Source organism: Mastigoproctus giganteus, chromosome 1 (assembly GCF_048544385.1).
Source record: "Mastigoproctus giganteus isolate SK-2022 chromosome 1, ASM4854438v1, whole genome shotgun sequence".
NCBI lineage: Eukaryota > Metazoa > Arthropoda > Arachnida > Uropygi > Thelyphonidae > Mastigoproctus > Mastigoproctus giganteus.
Genome location: NC_143575.1, coordinates 98,496,957 through 98,514,988, shown reverse-complemented (window position 1 = coordinate 98,514,988; position 18,032 = coordinate 98,496,957). Strand labels below are relative to the sequence as shown.

Here is an 18,032-nt window from a genome sequence, read left to right as displayed (position 1 = left end):
CTGTTGGAGTTGGGTTCTGCCATAGCTGGACTAAACAGCAAAAAATGCCCCGGAATTGACCTTGTGGAGAATCTTGTTATCGTCAAGTTTTTCAACTTTTACCCACAAGTACTGCTAAATCTCTTGAACAAATGCCTCCTGGAAGGATACTTTCCAAATCAGTGGAAACTGGCATTGCTCAAGATTCTTCACAAGACAGGGAAAAATATATCCGATCCCCGTGCTTACAGACCAATTTCCTTACTTGCTAATCTGGGAAAGTTATATGAACGTCTTCTGGCTCCCAGAATACTAAAGAAATTTGAGGAAAACGAACTATGCTCAAACTGTCAGTTTGGCTTCAAAAAAGGGAGGTCCACCGACGATGCTATTCTTACGGTGATGAACTTTATCCAGAATTCATCTTCTAAATATGTTTTGGCAATTTTTGTGGACTTTGAGGGCGCTTTCGACTCCCTCTGGTGGGAGAGTGCCCTCAGGTCTTTAAGGCTGGCTAAATGTGATAATTATGTGTACAGGGTACTGAGATCATACTTTAATGAGAGATACATCATGGTCAAGGCAAAGCATCTGTCTTACAAGGCCCAGGTTTCGAGAGGATGCCCCCAGGGGTCGGTGTTGGGCCTCTCCTCTGGAATGCCGTACTAGATCAGTGGCTCACGAAATCACACGAGGATTCTCTAAAGGTGGCCTACGCCGATGATCTCGTGATTGCCATAGAAGGAAGGTCACGTAAGGTATTAGAGGACAAAATTCAACCCATCTTAGATGATTTGGTGGCATGGGCTGACATCAACAAGCTCAAGATATCTCCGAGTAAAACGAATTTCATGACATTTAAAAACCACTTTAATTACGGAAGACCACCAAGAATTCGACTGAATGGTTTACAGATACCTTATGTTCCTCAAAACAAATATCTTGGCATAATTCTTGATGATAAATTAACCTTTCTCCCTCATGTCACCAAACTGAAGGAAAAAATTAGAAATTTTACTGCTTCGGTCATAAGAATCTCCAAAAGAGACTGGGGTTTGAATAAAAAGACCTTGAAACTATATTATAAAGCAATATTTCTGCCTATAGTTTCGTATGGAGCAGGTATTTGGCACCAGAACATCGTTAAGGTGAAAATTAAAAACAAGTTACTATCAATTCAAAGGACAATGCTTCTGGCACTAAACAATGCCCCTCGTACAGTATCAAACAATGCCCTCCAAATTCTTGGAGGAGAACTGCCTTTAGATTTATTTATCTTATACCGTGGCTTGATTTATAAACATAAGAAAGGACTGCAGGTATCTATTATGGGAATTACAACCGACCCAGTTAGTAACTTAAAGACAGAATGGAAAAGATTATGGAGTGAAATGATTAGTATTTGGCAAAGTAGATGGAATGAGTCTGTGCACGGCGAAGTCACAAAGAAGTATATTGAAAATGTTGAGTTTGCTTCTACTCAACCTTCTGTTTCGTGGTTTGCACCAAGCATGTTTACGACGTATTTATTAACAGGCCATGGATCTCTGAGGGCCAAACTTTTTGACAGAGGTTTGGAGCCGGATCCTTTTTGCACCTGTGGTCAAATGGAGGACTGGATCCATGTTTTACTGTTTTGTCCGCAATATACAGACCATCGAGTATTGCTACTTAATCAGGTTCCAGGTCTAGCTGAGGACAACGTGAAAATACTAGTTGAGAACAAAACAAACTTTGAGACTTTCCAGACCTTTGCAGAATCGGTCTTTAAGAAAAGACTTCAACTAAGAACTCAAATCCAAAATCGAGTATAAATCTGACAGCCGAGCAGTTAATATAAATGTTGGTATCCCATTAAATATAAATAGGATGACTTGTCAGATATGTAAATTGAATTGTATTACTAGGATTTAGAGTCAAAATTTTATTATCTTTTGTACATATGTAAATATTTACTTCGTTTTTTTTTTTTTTTTTTTTTTCTGCTGGTTTCCAGGTTTGGGCAACCTGGGGACGGGATTGCTGGCACCCACCGGTATTGCACTATCTCCGGTGGGTGTGGGATTTGTGCCCATGGCACTAAAGGTAATAGTAGACCCAGGCTTGGCTGCTTGTGCCTGGGGGCAGGCAGCGGCTGCCTGGGTGTTGGCTGCTCCCTGGTGACAAGGTGGACATACACAAGCGATAAAAAGCTTGCTGAGTTTCTGCCCACCACAGACGTGCAAGGTGGAGATGGGCTAAGGCCTAGGAGCCACCCTTGATACAGGTAAAACACACACACACACACACACACACACACACACACACACACACACACACACACACACACACACACACACGTGTTCATATATAATATAGTATATATATATAGGTATAATGAGAATGATAATGCTAATGTATATAAAATTGTATATATATATATATATATATATTCTCTGTAAGTTCTTGTATATAAAATGTAAAGAATTGTGTGTACAAATAAATGGAAAAAAAAAATGGAAAAGTACCTTGTGATGCTAGGGAGTAGTGGATGGCTTTATAGTGTACAAGTCATGCGAAAATATGCTCTTGTGTTTTGGATTAATAAGTGCGGTTATAGCAATACCTGAAATAAGAAAATATGTGCCAGAGATAGTTAAGTGGTGGTGAGTTCAGGTGTTAAATTTTGGAGGTAGGGGTAGTGAAATCGACTAGATATACTTGATTTAAACTTTTTCAGTTTTACAGATAGTGATCACATACAGATACATTATCCCATAGAGATAGCATTACAGAAAATCAGTTGTGAAATTTCCCATAGGAAAAGCATAGCCCCATAGACTTTACATGGGACAAAATGGCTACCAGGTTTTAATTCTATTTTGGGTGTCCTGGAAACCCCCTAACATTGAGAGCGACATCTATATGTAACTGCAATCATATATCAACCATAATATTGTGGAAACATTTAAATTTTGCAAGGTTTTCCTATGGGCAGAAAATTCCCATAGGTTAACATAGGATTGAGTGTGGGCTAGTTTTGGGCTAAGATTGGCAAAACTTAAATAATATCTCCTCATCTATTGGGATTGAGGAGTTCATCTTTGGAGGATATATTCCTTAGGAAATTACTTATTTTTCTAGATATTTTTCAGCTCCATCTGGTGATTAGGAGCTGAGATACAGAATTCAGGATTTATGAAAATCAAAACTTTCATACCGATTTTTCATCCAGCTTCATACATGGAAAATAGACTTATATACCTATCTATATTGATTTGATAATTTATTACAGGGGCTGGAAGGTAGGTATTTTTTCAGGACAGTACAGAGGAAGAGGAACAAGTAAATAAAGATATTTTCTTGCAGGAAGAAGAGGATTCTTCAAACAACAGTTTTTGAGTCTTTGTTTTATTAAACATAATCTTTAAGACATGAATACAGAATTTAATTTAGAGTTGATTCAGGAGTCTGATATTGAGGGAGTGTCTTCCGGGGAGTCCGGGGGAACGCCTGAGGCCTCTAAAAAACATAAGGGTAAAAGTGTAACTAAAGCACCAAAAGGTGGAACTAAGGGTGACAAGCATAAGAACAAAAGCAAAAGTAAAAATAAAAAACAGGCAGGAACATGTAAGGATAAAAATGGGGAGGCTGGCACACACAAAACAGTTGATAAGGAGACTGAGGAACGGGGTAACGCTGATGATGACTCATCTTCTGACTCTGGGTCGATGGACCAAGTTGGAGGAAAGAGGTCCCCTGAAATATTTAAAACACTTAAAGGCAGAACGATTCCTTTGACCCCTAAGCTGGGGTCCCACGTGGACAAGGAAAAAAGTAAAAAAGTGGTCTCGTCTGATCAGGTTTCAAATGGGGACAATGTTGTGAGTCCTCCAATTCTTCTGGAGGAGCCCTCCACTTCTCTGGATGCTTGGGATCTTGGAGCTGGGGCCCTTTTGGTGGAGAAACATGTGGATAATAATCTGGAAGTTAATTCAGCCCTGGAGGGAGTCTCTGTTGTGGGCTCCTCGCTTGTTGAGGGGCTAAATCTGGGAGGTTCTTTGGATGCATCAGCGGTTTATTCGAGAGTGTCAAAGATGAGAAGAGCTCTAACCGAGTTTATGTCTTTAGATTCGAGTGGGGTAACAAAAACAACTTACAACAATATCTGTGGCCTCTGGGCGGATTTGGAGTCTATAACTACAGCACTTTTAATTGACAACGAACGTCTGAAAGTTCGCTCGGCAGAATTAGAGATTCGGGCTGATCATTTTGACAGACTAATGAAGAGACAGCCGTTGCCCGGGGCCTTGGCTCCTGGGTCTAAGTCTTTTGCGAATGTGGCGCGTGGGTCTGCAGAGCTGTATGAGCCTGTAGCCTTGGAGTCTTCTGGGAGACAGGGAAATATGGACAGACCGGCTCGCAGGGTCCCTGGAGGTCAATCTGGATGTGAGATCTGTTATTACGGACGCCATTAAGAATGAATACAAAAACATGAAGATCAAAAACATACGCCTTCTGAGAAACAAGGCAGTCTTGCTTGAGACTACGTGCCAGGGAGACGCAAGTAGAATAACTGAGACACTTATCTTTCAAGCAGGCAGGATTGTCTGTGGAGAAACCAAAATTTTCTAATCCAACTGTTTTAATATATGGAGTCCCAAAAGAATTTACCAAAGAAGAAATCTTGGAGGATTTGTTTTACAAAAACTTTCAGGATCATAATTTCATTCAAGAGGATGTGAACCAGGAGGTTTCCTTCAGGTTCAGCTCCGGCTCAGGCACTAGGGTTACAAATTGGATCATTGGCTTTAGCCCACGCTTGTATAAGTGTCTGTTTAAAAACGACAGAATATTTTTAGGCTTTGGATCCCATCGTTTTCGTAAATTTACAGTGGTTAACAAGTGTTTTCGTTGTCTAGGCTATGGCCATTCTTCACAGACCTGCTCGCATAATACTGTGTCCTGTGGCCACTGTGCCAATAGCGGTCACGTTTATGCCGAGTGTCCTAACAAAGAAAGTCCCCCACAGTGTATTAATTGCAAAAGGAGAGGTCGAGGCTGTGATCATTCGGTGCGGGACAGCAAATGTCCTGAATACATCAGAGCTGCAGAAATGACAGACAGGAGAACATATAATGAATAAAGGAAATCATTTGCATTTTACCACAGATAATTTTAATAATCAATGCTTAAAAGTCTTGCAGATTAATGGACAGCGGTCCCGTGCTGTAGCAGATGAAATTCGAGTGGCTGCTTTTGACAATAACATAGATTTGGTTTGTATTCAGCAACCATATTACACTGCACAGGTGGGAGGACTTGTATATAAGGTAATGGGATACCCATCATAATACTTAATATTCTCATACTTAATATTCTCCAAGCGTATTTTTGACTGTTCAGCCGTATCCTGCCCTTGTACATCCTCAGGAAAGAGCTCCCCAACTATTTTTCCAACAGTATCATGCCAGTTGTCAGTTTCCTTTCCGTTGACCACTACTGTGTTATAAATTTCTCCATGTAATAGCTTATCTCTTGTGATCCTATAAATCAGTCCCCAGGGGTCCGAATTTCCCACCTCTTTGACTAAATTCTGCCAACATTCAATCTTGGCACAAGCTATTTGCTTGTGATATTCTCTTCTTAATTGTTTGTAGTTATTACTAAGCAGTAATACATCTTGTACCGACAGATGCTTATTCCGCTGGAGCATTCTCCTGGCCTTCATCACCCTAGATCTCAGCTCGGTCAGCGCTGGAGACCACCAAGGAACCAGGACCGCTCGGAATTGTTTTCTTTTAGCACTTAGTACCATAGCCTGATATAGATGATACTCAACGTGGGACACCAATTCATCGGCATTGAAATCATTCAAGAATGTTTTATTGTTATCATTATAAACGGATTTCAAGTAACTACTAAATTTGTCCCAGTTTACCTTTTTCATTGAAAATCTCTTCAGGTTACCTAAGCCAAAGTTCCTTCGCGCAACTTCAGGAGCAATATAAAAAGAAATTGCGTTGTGGTCACTGTTCACCAAATCAGGATTCACGTCCCATTCTAAAATCCTCTCATCATATCCTGACGAGACAATTATCACATCTATGTTGGACTCACCGTTACTAGTTGAGAATGTAAAAGGCTTCCCAGGTAAATTCTGAACGCTCAAATTATACGATAAAATCAATTCCTCCAAGAGAGGACCCGCGAGAGTCAACAACTCCACTATGCCAAAAGTTAGACTTGGCATTGAGGTCAGCCACAAGAATCAATCCCCGCTCTGCAAATCTCGAACAGATTCTATCAATGTGGTGCAAAGAAATCTGGAAATCATCCGCTTGAGAGCAATACGCAGACACTAAACAAAAGGAATACTCCATCAGTGACACGGCGACGCATACCACATCCCTGGAACACTCCCCAGTAATAGCAGTCATCACTATGTCCTGATTAAAAGCGACTATTGCCGATCTAGGAGGGGCATCCGAAACAGAAAAAAAACATAAATAAGGTTTTATTAAAATTTTATGACATTTGTCCTCAGATTTTGTTAAATATGTACAAGTGTTTCTTGGAGATGAAGTTTCCTAGATCTTGGAAGATTGCCCTTCTTAAGATCCTTCACAAGCCTGGCAAACCCAAGAGGGAACCTAGGGCATATAGGCCAATTTCTCTTTTGGCAAATTTAGGAAAGTTGTTTGAACGGTTGTTGCTCCCTAGGATCATTGATGTGCTAACAGTAAATCACGCTATATCAGACGATCAGTTCGGGTTTAAGAAGGGTCACTCAACTGAAGATGCCATTTTGACTTTGATCAATTATATAAAATCCTCTCCTGAAAGTATGTTTTAGCAGTGTTTGTAGACTTTGAGGGTGCTTTTGACTCCGTGTGGTGGGAGAGCGTGTTGAGATCCCTGAGATTGTCTGGATGCGACAGAAATATATATGGAGTGGTTCGTTCATATTTTAGTGATAGAATGGTGAAGGTTTGTGCGAGGCATTTGATGTATCACAAATGTATTAATCGAGGATGCCCACAGGGGTCGGTGTTGGGACCAATATTTTGGAACGCTGTTCTGGATCAGTGGCTGAACGGATCTCAAGCTTCTGGAGGTCTACAGGTGGCGTATGCGGACGACTTAGTTGTGGGAGTTTCTGGAAGGTCAGAACAATACTGGAGCAAAAAATACAGAACATTTTGGATGACTTGTCCGCATGGGCCACCTTAAACAAGTTGAAAATTTCACCCAAAAAAACCAACTTTATGGTGTTCAAAAATCACTTTGACTACAACCGTCCGCCCAGAGTGCTATTAAAGGGAAAACAAATTCCTCTAGTTTCTAATACAAAATATCTAGGAGTGATTTTGGATGACAGGATGTGTTTTCATTTGCATGTGTCGCACCTAAATGAAAAAATCAAGAAATTCACCTCTGCAGTGATTCGGATTTCTAGGAAGGAATGGGGGCTTAACAAAAGAACTATGATATTATATTACAGAACTGTCTTTCTGCCAATAGTGGCTTACGCGGCAGGAGTGTGGATGGGTGCAGTAAATAAGGTCCGAATCAGAAGCAAACTCATGTCACTGCAGAGATCAATGTTATTGGCTTTTTTACATGCTCCAAGAACTGTGTCAACAGCGGCGTTGCAGGTCATTGCAGGAACCATTCCATTGGATTTATATATTATGTATTGGGGAATGCTGTACGCACTGAGGAGGGGAATTTCGACTGAGTGTTTGGACATTTCCGTTGACCTTACTAACAACGTCAAAGAAGAAAAACTTAGAATCTGGAGTTCATTAGTTGAAGTTTGGAGGAATCGGTGGGGCTCTTCTGAGGTAGGACAGGTAACGAGGAAGTTAATCCCATCAGCAGATTTTGCAATGTCAAAAACAGTGTCGTCATGGTTTCATCCTTCGATGTATACCAACTATATATTGACAGGACACGGGTCCTTTCGTGAAAAACTACATTCTCGAGGATTGGAGCCCGATCCATGGTGTTCCTGCGGCGAGGCGGAATCTTGGACACATGTTTTATTTCTTTGTCCTTTGTATGGATCTGTGCGGAGCCGACTTTTCAATGAACTTACTAACATCACTGAGGATAATGTGCAGGTGCTTTTGAATGACGCTTCCAGTTTTCAGGCCTTGCAGAGGTTCGCATCTGCTGTGTTCACCAGAAGGACGATCATAAGAAATTTGTCGGAGGTTGAGCTGGCAGCATATTTGAATAATGCATAAATGCATCTAGGTTGGGAGCTTCAGATCAGGAAGCTATATGTCTGATCTGTGGTTCCTCAACATGTACCACTACGGTGTTTTTTTTTTTTTTTTTTTTTCCTTCTTGGCTCTTGGGTTTGGGCAACCTGAGACCAGGAATGTTGGCACCCGACAGTATTGCACTTTTTCTGTCGGGTGCAGGATTGTGCTTTGGCACTAAAGATCATAATAGTAGAGCAGGTCCGGCTCCACGTGCCGGGGACGGGCATCACTTAGCAGCTGTGGATGACAGCTGCTTCCTGATGGCAAAGTGACCTGACATTAACAACACACTATACACACAAACACTTCTTTAATACAATTTTAACCTTTCCTATACAAAATTCAGTTATTAGTTTTAGATCATTGTTCAAAATTGAATCCATCTCAAAATTTTCTTCTTTTGAATATTCTATTTCTTAGCTATAATTCAGGCTCACTTTACAGTTTTTCTGTTAAAATGTTTTAGGTGGAGATGGGCACATGCCTAGGTACCACCCCGACACAGTATACACACACACACACACACACACACACACACACACACAGTACCTTGTGATGCTATTATTGAAGGGGAAATTAAACATTGAAAGGCCCCCCATAATCAAATTAAACGGACAAAACATCAAACAGGTTACGGAAATAAAGTACCTAGGGGTCATACTGGACAACAAATTACAGTTCGTCCAACATGCCAAATACATCCTGAAAAAGGTAAAGTTAATAACAGGAAAGCTGATAAGAGTAACCAGAGCAACCTGGAAATTAAGACCCCGCACCCTCAATCTATACTACAAATGTATCCTGGTTCCAATAATGACATATGCTGCTGGAGCTTGGGCCAGCAGCATAAAACGACAGCTAGTTAAAAAGATAATGACACAGGCGCAGAGATTCTTCCTGCTGGCCACCTCAAGAGCCTGTAGAACCATCTCCACTGCAGCTCTACAAATCATCTGCGGAAAACTACCAATTGAATATGAAATAATAGAAGTATACCTGCAATACTGCAGGAGAAGGAACATACCATCATGCTTTGAACCGGACTACACCCTCACAATAAAAGAGGATAAGAAAAGATTAAGGAAACTGTATGCTACAGCATGGCAAAACCAATGGGAAAATGCTGCCACAGGGAGAGTGACAACTATGTTCTTCCCAGACGTTGAAGAAACAGTTATTACCCAAAGGCCCTGGCGCACCCCAGGCCTGTATACCACATTCCTGCTCTCAGGCCATGGCAGCCTGAATTCCAAGCTGCATGCCCTGGGACTAGCTGCAACATCCCTATGCAAATGTGGAGCACAAGAAACAGTACAACACCTGATATTAGAATGCGCACACACGCAGATATCAGGTTACCACTGCAACTGATAACAAATGTTTACTGGAACACGGAATTTCCTCAGCTCATTATAAATGAACAAAACTTCAAGGCATTCTCTGACTTTGCCGAGGTGTTTAATCGCAGAAGAACCCTCCACCAACTGGCTTAAAGAAAGGACCAAGACAACCTGGACATAGAACCTATAGTGAAGTGTTTTTGTGTTTTTTTTTTTTTTTTTTTCCCCGATTACCCTGCCCTTGGACAGGATTAGGCCCTGCAAGGCTCAGGTGAATGACAAACTAATAAAGTGACAAAAACTCGTAGATATGTTGTTAGACACTTTGCTGTGCAACTTTGATGATTAGATTTCTTATGGATCGATGTACCAAATTATGTACTAAAGTATTAATAAAGAAAAAAAATTTTTTTTTTTTTCTTTTCAGGGTGCCCCCACTCTGGTCAGGATGGGCCCTGAGAGTGTTGGGAGCATGCGCAAAGCGATAATTCCCCTGTATTATAGTATAATAGGACGGGTTTTTTTTTTTTTTTTTTAAGGCTGGTTGAGAGCCATACCATGTTCAGGTTGGGCCCTGCCCAAATCAGGGACAAATGGAACTAACGCACTGGCACTAAGTACCCCGTTCTCGACAGGATTGAGCCCTGCGAGACAAGGGGGAAAAATCTTAAAAAACTTAAGAAAAAAATTTATTTTTTTTTTCTTTTTTTTTCTCGTGCCCCCACTCTGGTCAGGATTGGGCCCTGCGAGTGCTGGGAGCAAACGTAAACTAAAAGGATCCATGTACCATAGTGTAATAGGCCGGATATAAAATATTTTTTTTTAAGCTTTGCCCACTGGGCAGTTCGAAGATAGTAGAATCTGGCTGCCTCCACGTGGCTAGGGATGGGAGCGGGGGTCGGGACGTATCTTGCCTGCGACCCCCTGCTGCTAAATGCCAGAAGCCAGCCACAAACAACACACACAACACATCACACACACTAAAACAGCCCATTAAGTGGCAAATGCACTAAGTAACCTATTGCCGTTTTTTTTTAATCCCCATGGTTTAATAGATCTAACTAGTAAGTTCGCTAATCTTAATGGCAGACACTGCATAGAATTAATTTGCAATTTCGCTAAGAGCAAAAAAAAAATTTTTTTTTTTCCCCCACGGTTTAATAGATCTAACTAGTAAGTTTGTTAATGTTAATGGCAGACATACTGCTTAGAATTAATTAGCAATTTCGCTAAGAGCAAAAAAAAATTTTTTTTTTTTTTTTTTACCAAATTCAAAATTTTTTTTTTTTTTTTTTTTTTCATTAGAAAATACTATTCAATTTAGCTGGCTATAATAAAAACGCTTAACAAACGGCGGACATAGGGGAAACCCTGGAAACTGCCAGTAATGTACAAATTACTTTGCAGACTTTGCAGTACCTTGTGATGAAGGAAATCACCTGCGGGAGATAAGACATTCTGGTTAATAACTCGGGAACCAAGCTGTTTGTTATTTGGTTTTTAGGAGCATTAGCAACTAAGGCCATATTGCTCCGGGGATATGCAGTGGTCATTCCCTGACCTTTCCACATCCTCCGTATTTGGTGGTCATGGACTCGAACCCTGGTCTAATCAAGAAGCCGGGAACCAAGCATTTCCGGAACTATGTTGATATAAAATATTTTTATTGTCTACATATGAGGAACTCATTCTGAAGTTATGCCGTGTATTTTTGAGACACCCTGTATATATTATATATATATATATATTTCAGACGTATTAGTAACAATAAATTATGTTTTGTTTGAGTAGCCTTGCCTCTTACCTGTTCTCTTGCTACACGTTATCCATAGCACAAGTTTTATAGTAAAGGAACCATTATTTGCGGCACTCCAAGTTCTGACTATAATAGATAGGGTCTTGGGGTGAAAAAACACAATGCTGATCCGAGCTGCAAGTTCTTTTCTCCACACTGCCGAATAGATATTTAGGGCACGAGATCATTGTCCTATTATAAAGACCACCAGGCAGTCGCATAAGTTCATTGGCGTTTTCTGGGATATGCTTTAATTAAGGTTTTGTAGCATCCAAACCATTCCCAGAACTTAAGCAGCATTCAAAGCATTTTAGGTAATTCAGAATATTAAAGCCCAGCCCAGCCCAGATCAGCATAACATTGATGTCCAGATAAAACAGCCAATGTAACAATAACACTACATGCATTTCTGGCCTTTATATAATAATAAATAAATTTTCTGTTTATACTCCAGGACAACCAAACGGTCAGAGGAGTTTACAAGATACACAGAATACAAGAAACAGTACCGTATTCATCAGTCACAGGCTTGAACCCCGGTCACTCAAGGCATGTGTACTTATGCACTCGTGCGCCTGACCACTAGGCTATGGCAGCCTCGTTATAGCATTCATATAGCGTTCTGTATTAATCAGTGTACCAAGGCAGAGATGAACCGATATTCAGGTACCACCCTAAGATACTATACATGTCATGTCTACATATACTCTAATGATGCCAGGCACTGAATTCACAAGAGAAGTAATGAAGAATTTCATCCAGACTGCACAAAGGTGTGATGGAGTGGTGATAACATTGGGGATGTTTTAACTATTATAAACTGGATCCCCTAAATGAAATACCAACCAGGATGAATCAGACTGGTTATACAAATATTCTGGATGAACAGGTTGTGCCTTTTTGAACAGATGAAGGAAACTCACAATTTGGATACTTCTGTATTCCAGGATGATGATGATGACTGTCCACTTCAAAAGGCCTCTGCTGTTTTAAACTGGCACAAGAAACACAAACAAATGGTAGGACATTTAAATTGGATAGTGAAGTCACCAGATTTAAACCTTATAGAGAACACATGGGACTATCTTGTATGGAAAGTGATCACCTAAAAACAGCATCCATGAATCCTGAATGAATTACAGGATCAACTGTTTTCAGAATATTCTAAATTATGTTGCTATAAACTATTTAAGGGTTCTACCTGAATCCCTAACAATGAGAATTCATGAAGTGATTCCTGTTAAAGGAAGAGTTATACATTATTAATTAAAAAATTACACTGGTGACTAATTTTCTCTCCAATGTCTGTACATGACTCATATTGCATGAAAGAAAACAGAAGATCTGTATATCTGAACATCAATAATTTGAAATGTCAATAATCCAAACAAGCCAGCATTTATTATTTTTTTTATGCTGGTGCCATAAAATAATTACAGTAAACATTAGTTATTGTGATCACTTTTGCAAATTGAATTTTGGTTATATTAAACAACAATTCTAATAAACGAAAATCAGAGGAATATTATCCACAGGCTACAAAAATGAAGATATAAAGCACAAATTTACTTATATTACCTTACCAATTAACAAATTTAAATGACACGTGAAAATCAACAAACAAACAATGCTGAATTGACAAACGATAAACAAACTGAATGCTAACCAACTTGACTACTCTTACTGAAAAAGAGTGAGAGATCTGGCAGCAAAGAAATGAAGTACAAAAATGGTGCAGCAAAAAATAAGTAATTATTTTCTTTAAAGGCCTATACATTCATGTCATTATGGCTGAAAGTTCCATTTTTTTTTTGTTACCTATGAATAAAAACATGTAAGTACAACTTAAGTGTTTTTATTTCTAAACCGTTTCCCCCCCGTCTCCAGAACAGTACTTTTGATAAGTTCGAAAATCCAAACAAATCAGAAGTCCCGACTAGCGACAGTCCCAATTAGTTTGAATTATCGATGCTCTACTGTACATTCCAGAGTCTGGAAGCCAAACATGGTTTTCACTACTTTAAGCCTCCAATATTCAAAGTAATGGTATTTCAACAGATAAGTGTCACCTATCACCCAGTGTTAACCAGTGACATAGGGATGTGGTTATTTCTGTGGTTGGATGACACTCCATAACCCCTGTTGCACCTCCAGTCTACAGTAATTTAGACCTTGCGCATGGGGATATGTCCAAAGTTACAAAGAGTCCTACCATCATGAAGGTGCAAGGAGGATTGGTTGTTGCAGAATAACTGGAGTTTGCCAAAATATGACCGTGACTCACAAGCCGGGCCTAAATATCAGCTCCATCAGCATTTTAGACACTAAGTAACAGCCTAAGCTGTCATTCCTGGAAATAATGTCCATGACAAACCTCAGGGGGCCAAAAAAATGTGATGAGAGACAAAAGACACTTGGGTGTTTTGTGACAGTCAGACAAAGATCAGCATAATCTGGAAGTCAGAAAGGCACACAATTCAGATTTAGTGGCTGCAGTAAAGAAAAGATATTGAGCTTTTTGTACAGATCCAAAGATGGGCAACTCAGCAGGTGAGAACAGCAAAGGAGCATCCATATGAGGAGAGATTGTAAAGATGTGGGTTACGGAGCTTTAGATAGGCAACTCGGGTGGAGATCTAACCAAGGTGCAAAGAGCATGGAAAGGGGGAGGATTGAATGAATGATGGTGGAATTTTCACATTGAAATTGTACACAAACCATTATTTCCCCTCTAGAATTCTTTTTTGCCAAAATCAAGCCCGTGCTGAAAGGGATAACGATTTTACAGTGCAGGGACATTTAAAAGAAATATAACAATGGAAATCACACATGTGATCTCCACTGTTATATTTCATAAGTGTGTACCTACTCAAAGTGATAACTCAGAAAAATGTTAAAATCTTTTTTCATTCTGACATCTGGCTTTCTTTAAATTAACTCAGACCCAGAACTTGATTATCAAATCTTTTAATTTTTTTAAAAAATTTATTCAACTTAAATCTGCAATTCACAAAAGCATGAATTTAAATAAGTTACAGGAATTCTGCAAATCAACTTGAACGTTAAAAAGCATTGTGTGAGGAGGGGAAGGGGGGTGAGTAAAAAGCATTGTGTGAGGAGGGGAAGGGGGGTGCGTGTGTGTGTGTGCACACGCGCGCACGCACACACACAGGTAGCTTCAAAAATTTACTTGGAAAGGAGTCATATTTCAATGTGGTGACATTAAGAAGCACTTAAATGTGGTTGGCTTCAAAATTCCTTTAGATATTCAAAACATTTCTCAAAGCCACCATGCAATGATCTCCTGAAACAATTTTTGAAACTTTATGAATCTGTGGTGCATTATTGAAACGAGTCTTTCAAATGGGCCTTCACCAACAAAGAAGGAAGAGCTGGCAAGTTTCTGCAGTGCAAACAAGCAATTAATGCTGGGACATTATCATGAAAGAAAACTGCATCTTTGGTACCTTACTTCCTTGTCCCTACCCTTGTTAGCTGTAGCAGCCTCAGAATGAACTTATGATGTACAATGCCTTGCCAATTTAAAAATATTCCCAATTTCACTTTCCCTTTGAAGAAATCCTGTTGGGAAATCCTAGCTCTCGACTACGATGACCACTTCCACAAAGAGAGTAGGCTACTTTGAGGACTGTACATGTAACACCAGATTTCACCACAAGAAAACCATTATTCACTCATGGACTGATTACTTCTACATATTAGTAGTTCTTATTACTATGAAAATTTTTTTTATTTAAGATTATCATGCTGTCTTACTGATGAAGGCCTGAAAATATAGGTTGCAACATAAGATTCTTTAGTTACATATTTATATATCAATTTTCAGTTATCTAAGGAACACTGCAGGGTTAATTTCAATCAAGAAACAATGATATATTTTTAATGTGTATAAAAATTTTAATAGTTAACCTATTAAAATTTAATTTCACTGTTTTTATGGAATCAAGTGTTCTTCACATTGTTACTATAGCCTGCATAGCCATGTCAAATTAGTAATTTTTGTTGTAATATAATTCACCATATAGAAAAAGTACCTTTTTTGATCAGTCGGGGACAGTCTTGCGCTACACACTCCAATACATTCACTGGTGAAGGTCTATTAGAAAGTTGATTTAATTCCATATCTGAATCACCCTAAAAATGAAAAACGTTCTATTTAGAGGAAAAAATACTAAAATATTATTAATATGATATTCTTTAAACTGGTCAACAACATTATAAAAAGTCTAAAACTTTATTCATCTCAAGAATTTTCACCATATTTTTCTGTAATTTTCAAGCACATTAGAAACATACCATTATGACATATGTTGATTAAAATTAACACGTCAATGGTGGTGCTCTGCCACCATCTGAGAAGTGTTAATATACTAGAATATACTAAGAAGTAAAAAAAATTTTTTTGCAGAATTTATTCATTTCAATTTGGTTCAAAAAACTTCTGAATGTTATTGAATGATGAACTGGTTCTCCAAATAGGATTATATTTCAGTAAATAATTATTTAATTTTAACTTCCAGATTATGTACCAAATTTATTCATAAAGTAGTAGACCAGCTCCTCCTTGAATTTATTTAAGCTATCAAACTTCCACAATGACTACGATGACCACTTCCAGCAATCTACTACCCGCTGGATAAAGGCAAATTTCTGCACATTTATTCTATAACTGTCTTTCCTCAATTTGAATTTATGTCCCATCAACTTCATAATCTGAGAAAGAGGAAGAATCTCATCAGAATTGAGCCTGCTCAATTCTGATGAGATTCTTATACACCTCAATCAGATCACACCAATCTTGTTGCCCTTCTCTGTACTCGCTCAAGCAACTCTACATCCTTCCTAAAAGAATTAGGCCTCCAGATCTGTATGCAATACTCAAGGCGTGACCTGACCATTGCCTTATACATGGGAATAATCACCTCCTTATCCTATTAGCAAAATTCCTGTATATCATTGACAATACCCCATGACCTGCTCTGGCAGCCTGTCTGCACTGCTCAGAAAATTTCATATCTGACTACACAATTACTCCCAGGTCTTTTTCATTTTCTGCCACCCTGAGTGTAGTACCACACAGTTGGTACGTTTCTCTGGGGTTACTTCTACTCGTATGCAGTACTTTACATTTGTCAATGTTAAACTTCAGTTGCCACCTCTCAGCCCATCTGCTCAACTTTTCCAATTCCTGTTGCAGTAGTGCACTGCCATTACTGTCATTAACAACACTGCCAACCTTTGTATCATCTACAACCTTCAACATTAAGCCTGATATACCTTCATCAATATCATTGATAAATATACAAAACAACACCGAACCCTGGGGGACTCCACTAATAACATTAGTCCACAAAGAGCAGCATCCATTGATTACCACTCTGTGTTCTACCGCTCAACCATCCTTTTATCCATTGTAGCAACTTACCCATAATACCATACTGCTCAAATTTGTACAATAGTCTTCCATGCCCAACAGTGTCAAAAGCTTTCTTGAAATCCAAGTATATGATATCAAAATTATCATACAGCCTCTGCTGTGAATCTATTAAATATTGGAAATTTATGAAACATTGGATTGTATAAGCATTAAAATCACCTCAATAATATATATAAACTTGTAATAATATTTTCTCTTTTTTTTATTGTATGTATAAAGCAGTTTACATTTAAAGTATTAGCACATAGACTTGTTTTGACATTCATAACATATGGGGGGGATCGAAAGATTTGTATTCACCAGAAGTAGTTGTGATAGAAGATAATTATTTAATTTTTTTTTGTTTGTTTGCCATCTTGAATTCTCTATAGCAACTACATAAATTTTGGCTTTGATCTGACAAGTCTTTTTTTTTTTTTTTTCTTTGCAGCACTGAATGAAGTGAAGTGTGTCAGAATGGATAAAGTGGAGTACAGATCACCGATTCTGTTCCTCTTTCCATGAAACAATCCATGAAGAAAGGTTACTGTTTATGGAGAAGACTGCACAGGTTACAGTGTTGTTGCATGGTATAAACAATTCAAATGTCTCAGTGCATGATGAAAAATCATAGAACACCCAGTAACTGCTGTAACAGAAAAGAGTGTTGCAAAAATAGAGACAATCCTGAAAGCTCACCATATTGGCTGCAGAGCTCTAAATTAGTGTAGGGTCTGTGGAGAACATCATCCATCAACAGTTGCATATGAGTAAGCTAGATGGGTCCCCAGGCTTCCAACCCTTTGGCAGAAGAAGGAAAGGCATTTACATAAGCCAGTATATGTGCACCTGAAATGTTGTCGATGTGCCAGGAAAAGCAAGAGGAGTTTTTTTTTTTTTTTTTTTTTCATGCCAGTCACCATGGTTAAAAATGGTTTTGACAGAGGTGGGAATAGAAATAGGCAAAAGTTACAGTCAATAGCTTTGGAACAGAATGCATGACTACCATTTGGACAAGAAGCAAGTTTTCTACTCTTATCCTGTTCAAAATCTAGTTTGAACTGATACAATTAATGGCACATATAATGGAACCCCAAAGTTTAGATAAAGGAGATTTTAAGGTGGAGTGTGGAATAAAGTATTTCATCCCTAGAAGAATAATTTCACTCACACAATCAGAGCAAACATTGACATCCGAATATTTGAAACAGTAATCCGACCAAGGGAAA

The 18,032-nt window shown here is 38.9% G+C and overlaps 1 protein-coding gene across 2 annotated transcripts in view; it reads right to left on the bottom strand.

Annotated features, from left to right (window-relative positions):
- LOC150091033 (cobalamin trafficking protein CblD) overlaps positions 1-18,032 on the bottom strand; it is a 170,308-nt gene that overhangs the window by 69,406 nt on the left and 82,870 nt on the right. For both annotated transcript variants that reach the window (XM_090373983.1, XM_090373974.1), the window contains exon 5: positions 15,422-15,521. In XM_090373983.1, coding sequence (XP_090230109.1) covers positions 15,422-15,521 — 100 coding nt within the window. The remainder of the gene's footprint in view (positions 1-15,421; positions 15,522-18,032) is intronic.